The 21,129-nt window shown below is 38.6% G+C and overlaps 1 protein-coding gene across 3 annotated transcripts in view; it reads right to left on the bottom strand.

The window, feature by feature from the left end:
* cdca2 (cell division cycle associated 2) overlaps window positions 1-19,177 on the bottom strand; it is a 35,067-nt gene extending 15,890 nt beyond the window's left edge. The window contains exons 1-7 of one of the 3 annotated variants that reach the window (XM_061730351.1): window positions 18,865-19,177; window positions 17,022-17,208; window positions 16,641-16,777; window positions 10,799-10,967; window positions 10,245-10,393; window positions 2,739-2,862; window positions 748-1,061 (exon numbers count right to left, since the gene is read on the bottom strand). In XM_061730351.1, coding sequence (XP_061586335.1) covers window positions 748-1,061; window positions 2,739-2,862; window positions 10,245-10,393; window positions 10,799-10,967; window positions 16,641-16,777; window positions 17,022-17,208; window positions 18,865-18,873 — 1,089 coding nt within the window. In that variant the 5' untranslated portion in view covers window positions 18,874-19,177. Of the gene's footprint in view, window positions 1-747; window positions 1,062-2,738; window positions 2,863-10,244; window positions 10,394-10,798; window positions 10,968-12,306; window positions 12,458-16,640; window positions 16,778-17,021; window positions 17,209-18,864 lie in introns of those variants that run through there. The other 2 variants (XM_061730350.1, XM_061730352.1) reach the window with 2 other exon arrangements.
* Between the last annotated feature and the right edge of the window lie 1,952 nt (window positions 19,178-21,129).

The raw sequence follows: 21,129 nt of genomic DNA, 5'->3' as shown, positions 1-21,129 counted from the left end.
TCGATTTAACGCGGACCCATAAATCAGCTCCCGATCCGGCAGGCAGAAATCCAGAAATTTTCAGAGCTAAATTCTTAACAGGCGTAGCTACAACTGTTAGATTTCAATCTATTAAACCAACATTTATCTTCCTAAATGATTTATTTCAGCCAGCTGTAATTCTCCACAGAGCTGCAAGTTTTTCCCCCGGGACGACGGGGCAGGTTGACCCGGCGATCACGTCTGTACTCCGGCTGCTGCTGCATCTCCGAAAACATCAGGTCAAATTTCTTAACACGCGTTATTTGGATAAACTGAGCCCAGGTTGGGGATCTTAACGGTTACTTTTACGCCTGAAAAAATATTAAAACTTAATAAAGTGGCATATTAACAGCGCTACAGCTGAAATTAAAACAGCTTTTAGCTCTGGGCTTCCTGATTTTAGTGGTGGTGCTGAAAGTAGGGGTAGTGGGAGTATAGGGACAGACCTGGGAAGATTTCAAGTGCCCTAAAATCTGTGGCTTCTTTTTTAGGGGTAGTAGAAAGTAGGGGGTGTATTGGGATTGGCCCTTTCCGACACTCAGTGTTTGTAACCCGCTGTGAAGTTGCATCTGTGACGTCAGGCACATTCCCTCTATATGACTTACGTAGATAGCAAATTACAACTGAATAACAGTGTAATACCTTTACAGCAATGCAAAATACAATTCCCATGTTAGCATCACATTTATATTGTAGGTATTAACATTATTGTTGTATGTCGTCTACCTTTCCGTGGTTTATTTCATCTTCGTCTCCCTCACAGAGGGCGGCCCATGCGAGTGTCGGCGAGGCCCCGACGCCGCCGGGGCTGTGAAAGCCCGGCTGATACTGTTCCATCTGGGATTCACTCTGCGGCGTCTTCAGCAACGAGCGTAGGTGCAGGTTCCAGCCGGGGGTGGGAACCCGGGCCGGTGTGCCCCCTTTCTGCAACGGCGTGCTGGGGGGCAAGTTCTTGTCAAAGAGCTCGGGAGAGAGCGGACCGCCGAAGCGAACCTGCTTCTTTTTCTTCACCGTGGATTTGGGGGGGGTGTGATCCTCTCCTGCGAAAGTAAAACCTTAAATTCACGACTACGTTTACATGCAAAATTCGGGTTATTGCTAATATTCCGGTTACTGAAACATTGTGAATATTCCATTTACATGGTGATTAATCATTTGGGATATCTGGATCAAACCAGCGACGCACGGAGAACGTGATGACGCAATTCCCGTCATTTCTGCTTCTTCTTCCTGTATCCAAATTCAAAACAAATGCTGCTTCGCGCAACTATTCGTTCACCTTCTTGTAAATCTTCTATCCCGGTACTTTCTACCGTCTACAAATGCAGAAATGTTCATATCCTTCATTACATTTATGAAGTGATTAGTCTCCTCCTGGTCTTGTGTTTCTCCGTGTTTATAAGAACTTCCTGGACTCAAAAGACCAGGGGCCGGATTCACAAAACATTCTTAAGAAAAAAAATCTTCTTAAGTGTCATTTTTTTCTTAAGTTCAGTCGTAAGTTCAGTTAAGAAAAAACTTAAGAATAAATGGTATTCTTGAAATAAAAGTTCTCAAATTTGTTCTTGACTTTTTTCTTAACTTTAAGGCAACCTTGACCTGTCTTAAAATATCTTCTGTTAAAAGTTCAGCCTCTAATATCACCTTTTTCAACACATTTTAAACAAGTTTAGACTAGTAGGTCATAGTTTGAGCATATACTTTGTAATTAATTACACAAAGAGCCTGTTAACTGTTTGTTAGCATGTTTGTTAGCGTGGTAGTTAATTATTACTAATTTTCCCCAATAGTAATTTATTTCGCACATTAATCTCATCCACCATAACCTTGAAAAGTTCCTGCATCTCTTTTTCTCCTTCTCCATGTTTAGTGAGTGACTGACGGTTAAGACCAAACTACCTGTATATATTTTTGTTGGCGCGTGCAATGACATATTTTAAGAAGTTCTTAAGTAGGAAAAATAAGAAATTCGTAAGAAATGACAGTTCTTAAGAAAATATTGAGGAAATTCACTTAAGAACTTTCTTATGAACTTCTTAATTTTAGATCTTAAGACATTTCTTAAGATCGTTCTTAAGAACATATTTGTGAATCCGGCCCCTGGATTCCTTGTGAACAGAGCATGCGCAGAAAACAAATTCCTGTTCCGTTTGATGGGGATATTCCGTTTGGCGTTTACACGACCGAATATTCAGGTTTTAAAAGGAGTAACCCAGGGCTCATATTGGGATTTTTAAAAACCCAAAATATGAGCAAATTCGGGTTATTCAAAGGGGTAATTGGTGTTTACATGGCCGTGCAAATTCTGGTTATTGCCAATATTCGGGTTTTAAAAGGGTTATTGATGCATGTAAACACAGTCACTGCTTTCACCTTCTGCTGTGAATCGAGAATAAAATGCTTCAAAGACATACGTAATTATTATTTCTTTAAAAAACTGCAAATGAAAAGACTTTTACATTAAAAAAAAAAAAACAAAGAAAGCACATGTTTGCAGAGTTTAAGATAAGGATATCCAAAAATAAATCTCATCTGTTCATAATTTCCAATGTCAAGTTATTAACCCTTAGAAACACAAATGAATATGTTTTTAGAAACTTGTCGTCTAGGCTACAGTAGGAATAATGTACAGCCGTGTGATCTGAGCCTCAAAGGCAAAGCTTAGCCGAGATAAAAGCCCCACCAGTCCGGTGCACGATAAAGACTCGTGTGTTTACCTGCGGGTTTCATTTCCAGTGGAGAAGGAGGGGAGACGTGGACCGGGGAGGACGGGGAGGACGAGGCTTTAGCAGGAAGATCAGACGGGAGTGAGCCGGCGCTTTGAAGTTCACACACCGAATCCTGGTAGAGAGAAGACACGAGATCTCCCATGAACCCGCGGACAGTTCAACAGAAATGTTAAGAGACATTTGCATTTTACCATATCATATAAAAGTTTGCAATTAAAATCTGGGTTGACATTTGTATCATGTTGTTAGGGCTAATTTAAATGAGTTTATTTATTAACCCTTGTGCTGTCTTTAGGTCAAGGGAGAAAAGAAGGAAGGAAGGAAAGAAGGAAGCAAGGGAGAAAGGAGAAAATAATGAAGAAAGTAGGAAAGGGAGTAAGGAAGGGAGAAAAGATGGAAGGAAGGAAAGAAGGAAGTATGGAAGAAAGGAGAAAAGAAGGAAGAAAGTAGGAAAGGGAGTAAGGAAGGGAGAAAAGATGGAAGGAAGGAAAGAAGAAAGAAAGGAGAAAAGAAGGAAGAAAGTAGGAAAGGGAGTAAGGAAGGGAGAAAAGATGGAAGGAAGGAAAGAAGGAAGGAAGGAAGAAAGGAGAAAAGAAGGAAGAAAGTAGGAAAGGGAGTAAGGAAGGGAGAAAAGATGGAAGGAAGGAAAGAAGGAAGTAAGGAAGAAAGTAGGAAAGGGTGTAAGGAAGGGAGAAAAGGAAAGAAGGGAGGAATGGAGAAAATAAGGAAGGAAAAGCAAAGAAGGTAATAAAGGAACGAATGACGGAAGGGAGGTAGGAAGAAAAAGGAGTAAAGGAGGGTAAAAAAGGAGGAAAAGAGGAAAGGAAGGAGAGAGCAGGAGGAAAGAAGGATAGAAGAAATAGAAGACAGCACAAGGGCTAAAAGAAACACACGTGCATCCATTTCAAAGCCGGTTGAAGAGGTCAATCCAGATATTAAAAAACTAAACATATGGGGGGAAAAAAGTCACAAAAAGTCATAAATTTGTCAGAAAAACTGGGAACCAAATCATTTGAGACAGATTTTCTGGCTCTGAATGTTCTTCTGCCTCTTATTCATTTTAGATGGGTGTGGAATGATCTTAATCATCTCACAGAGACATCATTTACATATAGATTTCTTGCGATATTAAATACCAGAGCCAAAGACCAGATTTCTCTACAAGTTCCACTGGCGCAGCAAACTAAAAACTTTACAAGCAGCAGTGCAAAATTAAATAGCAGGGATTAAATACACGTATCCATAAAACCTCCATCTTGAGTAGATGAAACATTAAGAAAGAGTTTGGGTAAAAAAAAAAACATAATTTAGAAACAGTTGCAAAGTTTCATTTTAGAAAAAACAAAAACTAAAGCATCTGGTTTAAAATACACACATGGATGAGCATGAATCCCTTCATTCAAACTAAAACAGCAGTTTGTGTGATAAATTTTTGGATTTACAATCAAAGCATCCATCAATGCCGTTGAGATGAGGACTCATTTATTATTTCTCCAGCGGCGACACATCGCCATCACTTCTCACATGCAGCGTTAACGTCTACTTGCACCATTACTTTGTCAGATTCACTTCGTCTCATTTTCTTAAATAATAAAACGGAGCCGATGAGTGTCGTAAGTGACAGCTCTTCATATGGTTCTGGGATAAAGTGAATTTCATCGCCATAACAGTCTCTTCTGTAATCGTTTCATGATTTAAGTGTTAAATATGCATCTGTTGCTGCAGAGTTTACACGTCCTTCACACCCGTCTCTACCGTCGCTCACACATGCGCGTTGGCAGTACTCGAGTTGTAAAATAAAATCAGGGGGGATGGTGGATTTTATCATATGGGGACAGATAATTTGTGCTGATTACAAATAATATAATATATTACAAATAATAGCAGTGACCAAAACACCTGCAGAAATACTGCAGGAATGACATAGCAGCAGTTAAATGCAGCCTTCTGTAAGCTTTAAATATCCACTGGGCTTACATCAAATACATCAAAACACAACAATAAAAAACACTTTTCTGAACTTATCAATATGACTCTGTCCTTCACAGGATAAGTAACATGGATCACTGCAAAAACTCTAAATATTAACAAGAATATTTGTCTTATTTCTAGTTAAAATGTCTCATTTTAGTAAAAAAAATCTCATTACACTTAAAACAAGACTCATCACTGGAAAAAACAACAATTTCCACCTGTTTCAAGTAGATTTTCACTTAAAATAAGTAGAAAAATCTGCCAGTGGAACAAGATTTTTTTTTGCTTGTAATGAGAAGATAAATCTTATCTTATAATAAAGATTTTCCTACTTATTTCAAGTGAAAATTTACTTGAAACAGGTGAAAATTGTCAAATAAGTTATTTTTCTGGTGTTATTTTTCTGGTGATGACTCTAAATGTTGAAATAGCAGTAAAACCACATTCATTGATGAAATGACATAAGGGATGGAAAGGAGGGATGGCAGTTTTACAGGGGGGATGATTTGGACTGTTTTTATTTCAGGGGGGATGCCATCCCCCCTCAACTTCAGTACTGCGCGTTGGCAGCATCAACAGCGCTGCCGTCCACCGACTTGGAATGGAGGTTGAGGAAAGTTCAACTTTACAGGAAATGTGATTTGAAGTTGTTTATTGGAATGATGAATGCATGTCAGAAAAAACCCCACCATCAAGCACCGCTGTGTGGGTGGGACATTAACTTTAAAGTCCGTAGTCCACTTCCCGGGATGATTTAGGACAGGGGTTCTTAACCTTTCTGACCTTGGGGCCCAACTTTTTCAGTACAGAGTGGCCCGGGGCCCATTAAATATTAACACTTTATAGCAGGGGTACTCAACTAAAACTTTAAGAGGTCCATTTAGAGAAAAAGTACTCAAGCGAAGGTCGAGAACATCATAATATATATATATATATATATATATATATATATATATATATATATATATATATATATATATATATATATATGTATATTCAAGTAACCTCATAGTTGTTTTATTTCTCTACCAGCAGTTTTAATTTCCCCTTTTCTTTGTTAATTGTCTCAACACATTTTTATAATAAATGAATATAAACATTGTTGAGCCTGGAACGACATTTAGTTTTAATTCTGTTCATTGTGGAGAAAGCTGCTTCACAGCAATATGGGCAGGATGTTTTAAGATGGTCAGTTTATTTTCTGTGACTTCAGTTCAGACTTGAGTGGATATGTTTGATGAAAAACTTTGTTTTGTTTCAGTGGCGTTTCACTTTTGCACTTTGAACGCCACGGTCTCTGAACGTATGAAACACTGGTTTTGTCCCAGTGGGAAGACTGAACCAGGAGGAATTTGTCCATTCCGGGTTGAACTTTCGTTTCCACCTGTTACGCTTCTCATCTCTGTATATACAGTCAAGCTAATTACCGTATTTTGACGACCACAGCGCGCCGTGTGGAAAGACGCACCCTCAGTTTTGTGTGTGTCATTTCTGTAAAACACACACACACAGCGCACCGTGTGGAAAGGCCCTGTCTACACACACACGGAGCGCCGCCTTAACACACACACACACACACACACACACACACACACACACACACACAAGTGTGCATATTTAAAAATAGAGCGGGAACAAAACTTAGTTTGACTGTACTTTATTTAAGATATTAAATTAATCAGTTGTCAGAGGACTCAGCGCGTCAGGTTTCATCCGAGCCTGATCAGCTTCGACGGCACGAGCCCGCAGCTCTTTCTGATGCTTTTGAGAAAGCCCGAACAGTCCAGTCCAGCATACACGTCAGCCCTGCATCTACATCTACCATCCTTCAGCAGTAACGACGGAGCCCACTGCCCGAGCGCCGACCTCCCCGGCCGCGGGGACGCGCCGGGATAAATGATCACGCCGCGCTCGCTCGCTCTGGGCGCAGACCCAAGTAATCGATCCCTGATCCTGGTGGATCTAAACCTACTCTGTGCAAAATGAAGGATTTTCTCTGTAAATACACACCATTTCTCTTACTATTACACGTACAGCTAGCTGAGTGTCTTCTCCTCATTTGGTCGGGAGTTGCTATGCAGTCCCGCGGCCCACATGTGCAAAACTGATTTTTTTTTTGCGGCCCACTAGATGGCGCTCGCGGCCCAAGTGTGGGCCGCGGCCCTATGGTTAAGAATCACTGATCTAGGAGGCATTTTGAGAATTTCAAAAACAGAAAATGACTTTATAGCAATGAAATTGTCACAGAACAGCTATGCTCTAAAACGATATCATTAGGTCTGTCAAGTTAGTCCTGGTCATTTACAGTTATTTGTTGCTATATTGAGCCTGTGGAAAAAGGCCTTGACATTTTTCATTCACAGTTTCGCTACTTATTACATGCAGTTTGAAACTGCCAGCCTTAATTGTGATGTTAAACTACTGTTTTACTGTAAATTATGATAAAAAGTCATTTTGATACTCAAATGACCCACCAGAAGGAAGCACTGGCTGTCCTCGCAGAGTCACGCGTACTCTGCTCCAGTGTGTGCCAACTTATAGAAAAAACAACAGTCTAACATAAAAGGCACAACAAAAATCACAGTGGAACGGTGGAAACGGCAGTTGATGCTTTTTCCACCGTTCCACTGGATGTCAGTGGTCGCTGCATCGTCAGATCTCGACTGCCCGAAGCAGCTTCACTGTTTTTAGTAAGTAAATGGCTTCATGCAAGTCACAATGAAATGTCATTAAACCAAACAAAAATAAATTAGCAATTAAAAAATAAATAAAACAAAATCAGCAGGAAACTAAATTCCACCAAGGTTGTCTCGGTTTTACCGATGTCGTATGTTGATAGGAAGTTCCCAAAACAGTAGCAAGGCAACTTTAAAGCAGCACAATGTAACTTTCAGCTTTTCCGAGTTTGGCGGCATCTTTTGGACAAAAGCGGTAGTGCTTTACCAGAAAGAACACTACATTTCCCATGAGCACCAGCGCGTACTGCCGGAAAACTCCTGTCCCGTCGCTGCATTTGTTTTGAGAGAAGACCGGACGCTTTTCTGTTTCACCAAGTGAACAGACGGAACCCAAAAAAAAAAAGATGTTAAACTGCTGGAAGGGAACTGGAATTTACCGGGATACCTTAAACAAGGAAGCCAGGGAGCGATATATGGAGAAAATAATGATTATTAACGGTTTGGATCCATATGAAATCCCTACTAAAGAATGGAGCTCCTCGTCGGAGCTGCACTCTTTAGAAGGATTTACTGCCGCAGTTCTGCAGAACCCACGTCTTACTACCTTGTTTAGGAGTGTTTGGCAGCTGCTTTGGTAAATGTTTGACTCGCCATGTGTTTCAATAAATTTGTATAATAGTACAACATACAGTACAGTGTTTCCCCTAGAAAATAAAATTATTGTTAATTATTAAAAATTATTGTAGGCCTATATTGCTGAATGATATCACTTCAATGAAATAATAAGATTTAATCTAACCTTTAACCAGAGTGTCATGGGGCTGAAAGGTCTGACCCATATGAGCATTGAGCACATCTTTTCTATATATTTCAGAGGGATCTCTATGAAAACCCTCTGGGATGGTCTTCTTTTAACGGCTGCTTGTGCTGACGGCATATGCCACAAAACATCCCTATTCACAATTGAGATTATATCAGTTATAAATTATTTAAACATTGTAGAAGATTTTTTTTCCCGTTTTGTTATAACAGAGTTACATGCATTTGACTGGGTGAAAAATTAACCTTTAGTGGTTCTACTGGAAAGACAATCTATTGTCTGTTATTTTCATCATTATTGCTTACCAAAAAAAGAAGCTCAATCAGAACAAAAATGTAAGCTAAACAACAAATTGGAAATTTACCATGGGGAGTGTGTTGCAACCAAGGGCTGTATTTATGGTTATTAAGCCATTTGGGATCCCAGCCAGATGTTTAAATGCGTTGTTTTTTACTGGGTCACCAGTCGGACCGGTGTCAGCGACGGTAAAGGCTGATTTATGGTCCGCGGTACACCAACGCAGAGCCTACGGCGTGGGGTACACGGCGACGCGCACGTACGGTGCGTGTCTCCGCGTACCCTACACCGTTGGTGTACCGCAGACCATTAATCAGCCTAGACGCTCATACATGGCTGGCGCTAGGACCCAGCGGACGCCTGATGCGTCGTCGGGCTGTTTTTCCCTTCATGCTTCCCTGCAGCGTCTCATGCAAACACAAACACACGGACCTGCAGAAACATTTCTTTATATCATGTTGTCTGTCGCCCGCGATATTTTTTCTTTTTTATTTGGCTAGCTACAAACTCTATACATCCCATAATATATAATAATATGCCCGCGCTTTCAGCAGCGTTACTAGGCAACGAAGCAGGTTGACTCCCGTTGCAGAACAGCGCTGCAGAGGCTCCAAACGTAAATGATCATTGATTTTTTTGGGCCTGGCGGAGGGTCTCGTTGGCCTGGCGGGGCCGCCAGGCCTATATATATGGTAGGGGAAACACTGCAGTACATGTTTTGTATTACTCTTACTTTTCTTTTCTTTTTTTTGACTGCTATATTATGCTGAAGAGGCTCCGAGGCGTGAGCATTATTTTTGTTTTCCTCGTGAGATTATTTTTTTCCTCTGCAGCTACAAATAGAGTTAATATTTTTTCCTCAACAAAATTAATCGCACCGCAGAGAGCTGGCCGACAACTGCGTTTAGCTGGAGAAGTGGGGAATAAAACCTGATCCGACCCCGGTCTGTGAGTGTTTGTTTGTTTACTGAGGAACGTTATGTTTGGTCGGACTCGTTACAGCCGCGATCCAACCGAGCAGACGACTCTTTCACTCTGTTATATCAGATACTCGGCCTCCGTGGTTCTGCCTCCGAGCAGGAAAGCGGTGAAAAGTTAAACCATTAGCGATCTTTTCCCCACGTCTGTTGTGTGGAGCTGCTGCAGCAGCAACGCAGCAACGGGTTACCAGCTTCTGCTGAGCTCTGAGCTCCACGCCCCGACCATTTTCGTCTCGACTACGAATCGGGAAGGAGGGGGAATTGACGTATGCCGTAAAGCAGTCAAAGCCGTAAAAATGTGTAGTTTTTTAGTGTGGAAGGGTTCCTACCATGCTCCTCAAAGTTACATAGTGCCAGTGAAGGCGATACAGACCCCTCAGACCATGACAGAGGTTCATTAAACCTGTTGGAAGTTGATGTTCCATCACAATGATGATGATGAAATATTAGATTAAGGTGGAAAAGTTACGTAGTGTCGCTTTAAACTGTAAGCCATGATCAGCAATATTAAAATAATAAAAGGCTTGCAATATTTCAGTTGATTTGTAATGAATCCAGAATGTGTTTTTTTTTTTTTTTTTTTTTTTTTTTTAAATTGCATTACAGAAAATAAAGGACATTATCACAACATTCAAATTTTCTGAGACAGTCCTGTATATTTAATTGACCCCACCAAACAAAAAAAAAGTGCAGTGCTTCTACTTAAATAGGAGTCGTGTACGTGGATGTGTCTCAGCGACTTTACCTCCTGATCCTTCAAACTTGAGCAAGGCGTCAGAGTTTGTGTAATCTGCAGACTGCAGCCCTGCAGGCCCCGGCACCTCCTCTTGCCGGGCGTGGGCGTCGTCGGGGGGTTGTTCTCCTTCTCTTCCTTCTCTCCACCACCGCTGCCGTCTGAGAGCAAAGCGGGTGACGACATCCATCAAAAGGAACATTACATAAACACAGAAAAACATGTGGGACTTGGGAATACTACGGTGAATAAAAAATTAAATACACACGGAGTAAACAAATCGTAAAAAAAAAGGCAATTTAAAACAAACTTTTGAAACATTGATCAAAGGGATGGTGATTAAATTTTATTTTCACAACTAGTGGCTGGAAAGGGCTCTATTAAGGAAGACGACCGAGCTCTTAAGGACCGACTGCTGTAAAATGCCGTCAGAGGCTCGTACTGTGCGACGCATTAATCCACTGCTTTTTGAACAGTTCCCTGCAGACATCATAAAGAAATCCTACTGGCATAGATCCTCACGCAGAAATTAAACTTTTAATCCTGTGGCTATGAGGCTGCCTCACCAGACAGATTATCCATCGTCCTGACGCATCGTCCTGCAGAGTCTCTGTCCTGCGCTGGCAGCAGATCACAGGCGTCGCTCTCCTCCACATCCATCAGGTTCTGGAAAGAGGCCATCTTCTGCCTCAGCGTGGACGCCACCCGAGGAAAGAACGGGCTACTTTTGACAAGCTGGACAAAAAAAATGGAGAGAAATAAAACACATCGACTTAAGTTTCCCAGCTTGACAGGTCGTAAGAACTCTTATATTAAGTAAGTGTTTGTGCTGACAGGTACATCTATCATAAAACTGCTTCCACGTACAATCTACAGCATAAAGTTCGTCTTTGATTAGTATTTTTTTTTTTTAAAACAGGAAGTTACTACAGGACTGTCTCAGAAAATTAGAATATTGTGATAAAGTTCTTTATTTTCTGTAATGCAATTACAAAAACAAAAATGTTATACATTCTGGATTCATTACAAATCAACTGAAATATTGCAAGCCTTTTATTATTTTAAGTTATTCGTCATTCACAGTTGCAGAAATAAGTTGCCTAATACCAAAAGATTAAATAAATAACACAGCCTTCATTTTTGAGAGGATTATCCTACTAAATTTTTACGAAATATAACTCTAAAGTCACCTTTTAGTACGGTACATAGTTATTTGTGATTTTGCCATCACAAGTTGCAATTCTATGTACAGGACTGTCTCAGAAAATTAGAATATTGTGATAAAGTCCTTTATTTTCTGTAATGCAAAAATGTCATACATTCTGGATTCATTACAAATCAACTGAAATATTGCAAGCCTTTTATTATTTTAATATTGCTGATCATGATTTACAGCTTAAGAAAACTCAAATATTCTATCTCAAAAATTAGAATATTCTGGGAATCTTAATCTTAAACTGTAAACCATAATCAGCAATATTAAAATAATAAAAGGCTTGCAATATTTCAGTTGATTTGTAATGAATCCAGAATGTATGACATTTTGTTTTTTTTGTGATCAAATTTTTATTTCTTTTTTCCTTTTTCTGAAAAAAACAACATGGTGCATGTATATGATATTTTAACAAAAAAACACCAATAAAAAAAAAAGTAATGCCCATATTATTAAGTATGACAATGCAAAATTAACACATAAATTGAGGGCAAAAATAAATAAATATATAAATAAATAAAAATAAAATCATAACCCCAGACATTACCCACCCACCCCCTGGATCCTATTGAAAAAACCCCATTAAGCAGTTTTAATTTTTGCTTATTGAGATAAAAGGGGGATTTTAGTTATACATTTTAAGCATAACTGGATAACATGAATGTTTCATTTTTGTTTTTTTTTTAAATTGCATTACAGAAAATAAAAAACTTTATCACAATATTCTAATTTTCTGAGACAGTCCTGTATAAGGAATTTGGAAAAGTGGAAGTTGATGGCTGGATTATTGTCGTCACTTTTTACAGCAATAATAGAGTAACACGCTCCACGTAAAAATTGGCAGAACTTTATCTGACTCACCTCATGTGACCTCATTGACTGGAAGCGTTCAAAATGGAACAAAGTGCCCAGCCTCCATAACAAACCCTTGAACCACGTCTTTACCATGATGATGCACTTCTCCCCCAGCTATTAAACTCCTCACTCATGTCCCAAACACACGGAGCATCAACAGACTGGCAGCTTCTATTTCAGTCCTTATCACATCACAACTTATGAACACACGACTTCCGTTGGCTTGTGGTCGTCGGTGAAACCTACGGCCCCTGATTGGTCAGTCACAAGTCTAGTCAGAAAACCTAAATAAGTTGTACATTTAAAAGCAGGTTCATACACATTTTAACCAAACTTTTCCATGACTTGGCAGCAAGTTTCCATGACTGTACATGACCTCTAAAACATCAACTTATGAATGAAATATAGGAATAAAACTGTAATGTAAAATGTAAAAAAAATGTAAAAAGTCAATACAGTGGAGATCTAATGACAATTATGGTTTAATACAAAATAAACATTTGTTTAAACCTGGGGTCGGCAACCCGTGGCTCTAGAGCCGCATGCGGCTCTTTAGCGCCGCCCTACTTTGACCTTTTTTTTCCCTTTTTTCCTCTTTCTTTCTGCTTTTCTCCTTTTTAATCTTGACATTTCGACTTTTTTCTCAAAATTTTGACTTTTTTCCTCAACATTTTGACCTTTTTCTCGAGATTGTACTTCAACATTGAGCTTTTTCTCTAAATTTTGACTTTTTTCCTCAACATTTTGACCTTTTTCTCGAGATTGTACTTCAACATTGACCTTTTTCTCTAAATTTTGACTTTTTTCCTCGACATTGTGACCTTTTTCTCAGCATTTCAACTTTTTTCTCGACATTTCTACTTTTTTCTCGACATTTCACCTTTCGCCATTTGCCTTCATTCTAAGGCTTATACAAGACTTTTCATTTTTTGCAGCTTCAGACATATTTGTTTTTGTGTTTTTGGTCCAATATGGCTCTTTCAACATTTTGGGTTGCCGACCCCTGGTTTAAACTAACACTGATATACCAGCAATATGTTGTAGTATATGTAGTATAGTAATCTAATATTGCAAAGTCACATTAAAGAACAAATAACTGACATAAACAATAGGCAGACAACGACACTCGGCTCAAACTCAGAAACATCACGGCCGATATACACGCACAAAACTTATAAATAAACTTCTCAAACCCATCCCAGTCTGTACATTAATTTCTTTCTCATTCTGTTAACACTTCAGTTAACAGAATGACTGAATAGCCGTTTTTAATAAAGATATCTTAAGATGATGTCGGGAGCCGTTTACAGTGCGTACCTGTTGCTGTTTAGACTGCAAGTCGTCAAATAACATGACATATCTTTGCTTTGACACTCGGCGTAAAGTGAGTCCTTTAAAGTCGGGCGACAGTCCAAATGTACACAGACGTGCACATTTGCGTTCACCACAAGCAAATTTCGTTTCTATTTGGCTATCTGGAAACATAGCCTGGAAAAGCTGGCTTACATCTTCACATGACTTGTATGAAAAGTGAGCATTAGCTTCCTTTAGCGCCCATAAAACCTCTGAAGTTAGCACTTCATTTCTGGTGACAACATTTGAAAGAGTCCCTCGTTTCAAGGACGCGATGGCTGTAACTGCTGCAGCTAACGACTATTTTAATAGTCGACTAGTCACCGACTATTGAAACGATTAATCAGATAATTAGTAATTTTTTTTAAATTTAGTATGAGGTTGCTTTAATTATGTGGCAAATGATAATAAACACAAGAAAGATGGCACTAGAGCCCTGATATAGCGGGACTGTTTTCTTCATCCTGCTCCCGCTGAATTTCTGACCATTACCCCTTGCAACGTGTGTTAAGGCTAAGGTATGGTTCTGCGTCACACCGACGCAGAGCACACGCCGCAGCCGTGACGCCGTGCTGAACCCTTCGGACTTCTCCGTCTCTCCATTTGGTCGCGGTGCAGTACCCCCCGCGGCCACTAGTTAGCGATCTTTTTCTGAATGGTTTATCCGACTTTTTCCGGTCACAGTAAATCAAAGAAATAAGGACAACTATTGTGCAAAAAAAAAAAAAAAAAAAAAAAAAAAGAAATCACACATACACGAAGAAAAGAGGCTGAAAGTTGAATTCATGCCTGCACGGCGCACAATAATAGAGATGCATTGATTTAGTGTCTTCTCCCGTCCCGCAAGAGAAATGAACAGACAAATCTGTCTGATCTAATGTTAACATGATCATTGTGGATTTTGATGGATAATTGACAGTTCATAGGCACCTGACTGAAAGTTAGATGCAAATCCATCATTGTCATGTTCGCACAAGCCTTTTTTCGCTTTTCGCGCTGCATCAATTATGATTGAGGTTATAGCAACGAGTAGGCTGTGAGTGGCTCAAATAATACTAATAAATAACATAAAATAAAGTTTAGAATGAAACAAATTAATTTAACAAATGAATCGCTTGGTCATTAAATTGCTGTGGAGGGAGAGAATGCTGCTGACCGACTGCGTCCCCAATCCCGCGTCTCTCATCCAAGATGCTCCACAGACACTAAACGCAGTTTCTCCAGATATCTGACTTAATTTAATTTAAAATACTTTTGTCAGGCACAGTCAGGCATAACGTTAAAGCTCTCTTTTAAAGCCAAAATACGCCAAGGCGGGTCCGTTTCGTTCAACACTCCGACATGCTTTCTCTTCAAATGCATTACCGGCGTGCTCCGTGATAAGGAAGGTCGGCTTTGCAAACCTGGCAATCATCTTTTAATTCGGGGTATCGAGGCTAAAATGCTCCCAAACTTTTGAAGTTTTATTACGTGCAGCTGCTGAGACGCTATCGTGCATGCGCGACTCTCGGCAGAGAACGTATTGAAGTGAGACGCCTCACTCCGTTGGAAAAACACGTCTGGCGACAATTGTCGACAATGGAATTCATTGTCGACAATTTTGATTATCGTTTTTTGTCGACAACGTCGACGAATCGTTGCAGCCCTAGTAACTGCTGCTGCAAACTGCCGGTGTCACCGCGGCCGTCTGGGCTCGGAAAAAGCTTGTGATGCGCAAGATGCCCCGCATGTCACGCGTGAGAACGCGCAAGACTTTGATACGACTTTGATCTACCTTATAGGCTGTTGTCAAGTGAGAAAAATAAATTCCATGACCTTTCCAAAACTTTTGGGGTGAACTTATGTTTCCAAAACTTTTCCAGGCCTTGAAAATTACAATTTTCCAATTCCATGACTTTTCCAGGTTTTTTCAAAACGTACGAACCCTGTAAAAGGCTTTATGAACTTCTTTTCCCCACATTGAGTTCACACTTCATAAGGATGATTCAAATGTGTCTTGTGTTAAATGGATCACGCTTAGATATAATAGACAAGAGCAGAGCTGGGAGAATGTCATCGTCTGTAAGTTGTTGAGCTCCCCGTCGTTTTCTCTGCCACTTATTGAACAGACTACAGTTAGTTGTCACTTTTCTAAATTAGATGCAGCTAAAACGCAAGGTCTTGATGGCGACGAGAGACTTCAAAGTGGAGCATCTTGAGTTTATCTGCACGTCACATGAAAGAACCCACTTTGTTTGGATGAAAGAAACCACTTTGTTTGGATCAATCAGCTGTTTTTAGCGCTACATTCAGCGTACCCTGCCGTTTGGTACTGAAAGAAGACGACTAATCCAGTAGGGTTTGCTACACTTACAGGACTGTCTCAGAAAATTAGAATATTGTGATAAAGTTCTTTATTTTCTGTAATGCAATTAATAAAACAAAAATGTCATACATTCTGGATTCATTACAAATCAACTGAAATATTGCAACCCTTTTATTATTTTAATATTGCTGATTATGGTTTACAGTTTAAAATTAAGATTCCCAGAATATTCTAATTTTTTGAGATAGGATATTTGAGTTTCCTCAAGCTGTAAGCCATGATCAGCAATATTAAAATAAGAAAAGGCTTGCAATATATTAGTGGATTTGTAATGAATCCAGAATGTATAACATTTTTGCATTACAGAAAATAAAGGACTTTATCACAATATTCTAATTTTCTGAGACAGTCCTGTACATAGAATTGCAACTTGTGATGGCAAAATCACAAATAACTATGTACCATACTGAAAGATGACTTTAGAGTTATATTTCGTAAAAATTTAGTAGGATAATCCTCTCAAAAATGAAGGCTGTGTTATTTATTTAATCTTTTGGTATTAGGCAACTTATTTCTGCAACTGTGAGTGACGAATAACTCCATAAGAATAATAAAACTTGTTTATGTGCACACTGCATCATACTCTCAACATTTGACATAAACGTGACAGCCGATTTCTCACCGCTGTCGTTTGAGATCCGGACAGAGTCTTCATCTTCTGTTGGGCCATGAACCGGATGAGGGAATTCGTCTCCGGGGAGCCCCGGACCCCGACATTGGATCTTCGCCTCACTTTCATTTGCGCAAGACGAGACTTATCTGGAGAAAGAGGGAGCAGAGTTTTATGTGAGCAAACATTTGACTGATACCACAGACAAGAAATAAAAACTTCCTTTGACAATTATGGGATATTCTTTGACACATTAATGCTTCTTTCAATCATCTTGCGTAGGTTTATGCTTGAAGTGAACGTTTTTCTCTCTCTCTCGCTCCATCAGTGGAGCAGTTAAAAAGTTTTAAACAACAGCAGCAGTTTGGTATTAAAAAGGATCAGCCAACTCACCTTTGTGGTTTGATGATTTGGGTTTAAAACTCTCAACAGAGATGCCAAACTGACTCGGTGTGAGCTCTGAGAAATTCAAGGGGGCTGAGGTTTCAGTTAAAACAGCAGGTGCTTCTTCCTCTGACGTGGACGGTTTCTCCATCTCGTCTCCCTTCGTGCCGGCAGTGATCGTCTCTACTGCAGCCATCTGTGATGAAGACGGTAATATATTATCATTTCAGATCAAGTAAACCGAACATGGCACGTGAAAGATGTGACAAGAGGGAAACATGGATCACAGAGCATTTTCATAATGCGGTTATTTTTTAATTCAGGGTTCCTACACATTTTTCGAAGGTCATTTTCAAAATCTTCAAGCACATTATCGCTGGGGTAAAATATCTACAGGAATATATATACACTCTAGGAATGGGCGATATTTTACCGTTCACAATAAACCGTCAAAAAATTCCCCACGGTAAGAATTTGTCATCTCGCGGTAAAAACGATAAATTCCCGTTGACGATGTTTTTGTGTAAAGCTGATTTATGGTTCTGTGTTAAATCCACGCAGAACGAAGGAAGGAAATGAGCAAGAAAGAAAGAAAGAAAGAGCGAAAGAAAAGAAAGAACGAAAGAGCGAAAGAAAAGAAAGAACAAAAGAGCGAAAGAAAAGAAAGAACAAAAGAGCGAAAGAAAGAGCGAAAGAAAAGAAAGAAAGAAAGATAAATACATTTCCATTGGTGTAGTTTAGTAGCATTTAGTATTCTTTTAGAGCAGTGATTTGGCTCCAAAGACTGAATGTGGTGATAGATTTATAGTTACAAAGGTGGAGTTGAATTGGTATTTTTTTTATCGTCATTTTTATCGTTATCGGGATAAATGCCAGAAATTATCGTGATACATTTTTTAGTCCATACCGCCCATCCCTAATACACTCATAATTATTTTTTACGCTTTTTAATCACAATTATGTACATTGTATCGTGCTGTAAACACCTAGTAATGTTTCATCTTACTGATTTTATTTCTCCTTTTAATAACTAAACAATACAGGACTGTCTCAGAAAATTAGTATATTGTGATTTTCTGTAATGCAATTAAAAAAACAAAAATGTTTCTGGATTCATTACAAATCAACTGAAATATTGCAAGCCTTTTATTATTTTAATATTGCTGATCATGGCTTACAGTTTAAGAAAACTCAAATATCCTATCTAAAAAAATTAGAATATTCTGGGAATCTTAATCTTAAACTGTAAACCATAATCAGCAATATTAAAATAATAAAAGGCTTGCAATATTTCAGTTGATTTGTAATGAATCCAGAATGTAGGACTTTCTTTTTTTTTTTTTTTTTTAAATTGCATTACAGAAAATAAAGAACTTTATCACAATATTCTAATTTTCTGAGACAGTCCTTTACAGTCTGAACCCAATTTTGTGAAAAGAGACAGTTATAATTTCAAGCACTTAAATTAAAATCCTAGCACAACATTGAAATCCAATCCCTTTCAAGGATTTCAAGGTAGGAACCCTGTTAATAATAATAATAATAATAATTATATAATTCCTGGGAGCAGAAACTACAAAAGCTCATGCAGAAATGCAACCACATGAATGAAAACAAAAACCATGCTGCACAGAAAAACATACTTAAAGTGGTTTCCTCATAAAGAAAAGCTAATAATGCAGGGAAATAACACTCCAACAAGGTTAATGTTAATGAACTAACAAAAGTAGGAGCTGTCAGTAAAACCACGTTAGAAAAAGATACAATTATCGCAGCCATTAGTCTCAGAGCAGTAATAATAGTCGGATAATAGTGCCAGAACAAAAAATAAACAAAACGCTGGAAGTCTTACCTTATTCATCTAAGTTAAATTATTCATAAAAAGTCATAAAAGTACACTTATGTGTCAAAACACGTTAATTTAAAAGTTAAACACGACAAAGAGCAGGAGACAGGGAATCAAATCACCCTCCGCGCTCCAGGCGCTGCCGGCGCATGTATCCCTCCGCGACGCCTTCGTCAAGTCTTAAAACACGTGTTTTTCAGGCAATGTCATACAAAATAAAATAAAAGTTTAGAAAGTTTTATGAAAACGGCAATAAATTAAATGTGGGTAAAAAAAGAGCATCATCTCTTGTAAAAAAAATTAAAAAAAACTAACTTCCGCGTATTTAACGACTAGAAAGGAACCGGAACTCGTTTAATACGAATGAACCAATAGATTTGAAGGGTCGACACCACGTGACCAATGCGTAACAGTTTTATATATTTATGGTTTTTCTAACCTTTTAAATTCAAACAGACCCAGGCATGTGTTTAAATAAAGTTAAAATGAATCACTTCTGATGTACTAAGATACAATTATTTTAACGACAACTCTTACACAATATTACCCAGTTGTCTTTACTCCAGAGCCCCATCTGCTGCTGGCTGCGTAGAAACCAGCCTGATTTATGGTTCTGCGTTAAATAGACGGCGTAGCCTACGTAGGGTACACGGCGCCGCGCACCGTAGGCTCTGCGTTGGTGTAACGCGGACCATAAATCAGCCTTTAGAGCTGGTGATGGTTCAAAAGAAGCCGTATGAACCACGAGTTGCTCTGTAACATTTACGTAAAAGTGGGCCACCAATTTTACTCCATTGGCCTTCACACAGTACTCGAGTTGTAAAAAAAAAAAAAAATCAGGGGGGATGGTGGATTTTATCATATGGGGACAGATAATTTGTGCTGATTACAAATAATATAATATATTACAAATAATAGCAGTGACCAAAACACCTGCAGAAATACTGCAGGAATGACATAGCAGCAGTTAAATGCAGCCTTCTGTAAGCTTTAAATATCCACTGGGCTTACATCAAATACATCAAAACACAACAATAAAAAACACTTTTCTGAACTTATCAATATGACTCTGTCCTTCACAGGATAAGTAACATGGATCACTGCAAAAACTCACAATCTTAACAAGAATATTTGTCTTTTTTCTAGTTAAAATGTCTCATTTTAGTAAAAAAATCTTATTACACTTAAAACAAGACTCATCACTGGAAAAAACAACAATTTTCACCTGTTTCAAGTAGATTTTCATTTGAAATAAGTAGAAAAATCTGCCAGTGGAACAAGATTTTTTTGCTTGTAATGAGAAGATAAATCTTGTTCCACTGGCAGATTTTCCTACTTATTTCAAGTGAAAATGTACATGAAACAGGTGAAAATTGTCTGGTTTATTTTTCTGGTGATGACTCTAAATGTTGAAATAGCAGTAAAACCACATTCATTGATGAAATGACATAAGGGATGGAAAGGAGGGATGGCAGTTTTACAGGGGGGATGATTTTCACCGTTTTTATTTCAGGGGGAGATAATTTTGATCGTTTTTATTTCAGGGGGATGATTTGGACCGTTTTTATTTCAGGGGGGATGCCATCCCCCCTCACCCCCCCTCAACTCCAGTACTGCCTTCACATACTGACCCAAGAAAGTGAGAAAAATCCCCTCAAACGTGTGTCCGAATTCTGTGACCCATCGTATTCTGTGACCCTAGGCGTCACTCTTTTTTTTTTTTTTTTATTGAACACAATTTATAAACAATAAAAACACATTTTATACAAGCTGAAAATTTTGGGAGGTATCATGAACAAGAGACATATACACAAAAAAATAAGGTAGACAAGTAAAATTAATAACAAAAAAACAGTAAGGCATTTTAAAGCAAATAGCATCGACATTTCAGAAAGAGACTTAAAATAAAAGATACTTTGATATATATCGGTTAATAATTTTTTTGCAGAGTTATTTGACTTAATATTTTTTATAGAGACAAAAAAACTTTTCAAATCATTTGAAAAACATTGGAAAGAGGGCTTCATTTTTCTCCACTTACAACAATGTATATGATATTTAGCCAGTAAGAGAATGACATTAACTAAGAAGGACACTGATTTGTCAATTGTATCCATATAAAAAATAATATTAGTGATTTCTAAATTTGGAATGTCATTCATTTTTAAAGATAGCCAATTTCTAATTTCACGCGAAAACATTTTTGAGACAGGACACAATAGAAACTGTTATGGTTTGGTTTTGCTAAGGACCCAAGTGCAGGAGAACAGG

This window comes from Cololabis saira, chromosome 9 (assembly GCF_033807715.1).
Source record: "Cololabis saira isolate AMF1-May2022 chromosome 9, fColSai1.1, whole genome shotgun sequence".
Taxonomy (NCBI): Eukaryota; Metazoa; Chordata; class Actinopteri; order Beloniformes; family Belonidae; genus Cololabis; species Cololabis saira.
This window is presented reverse-complemented; position numbering and strand designations above follow the sequence as displayed.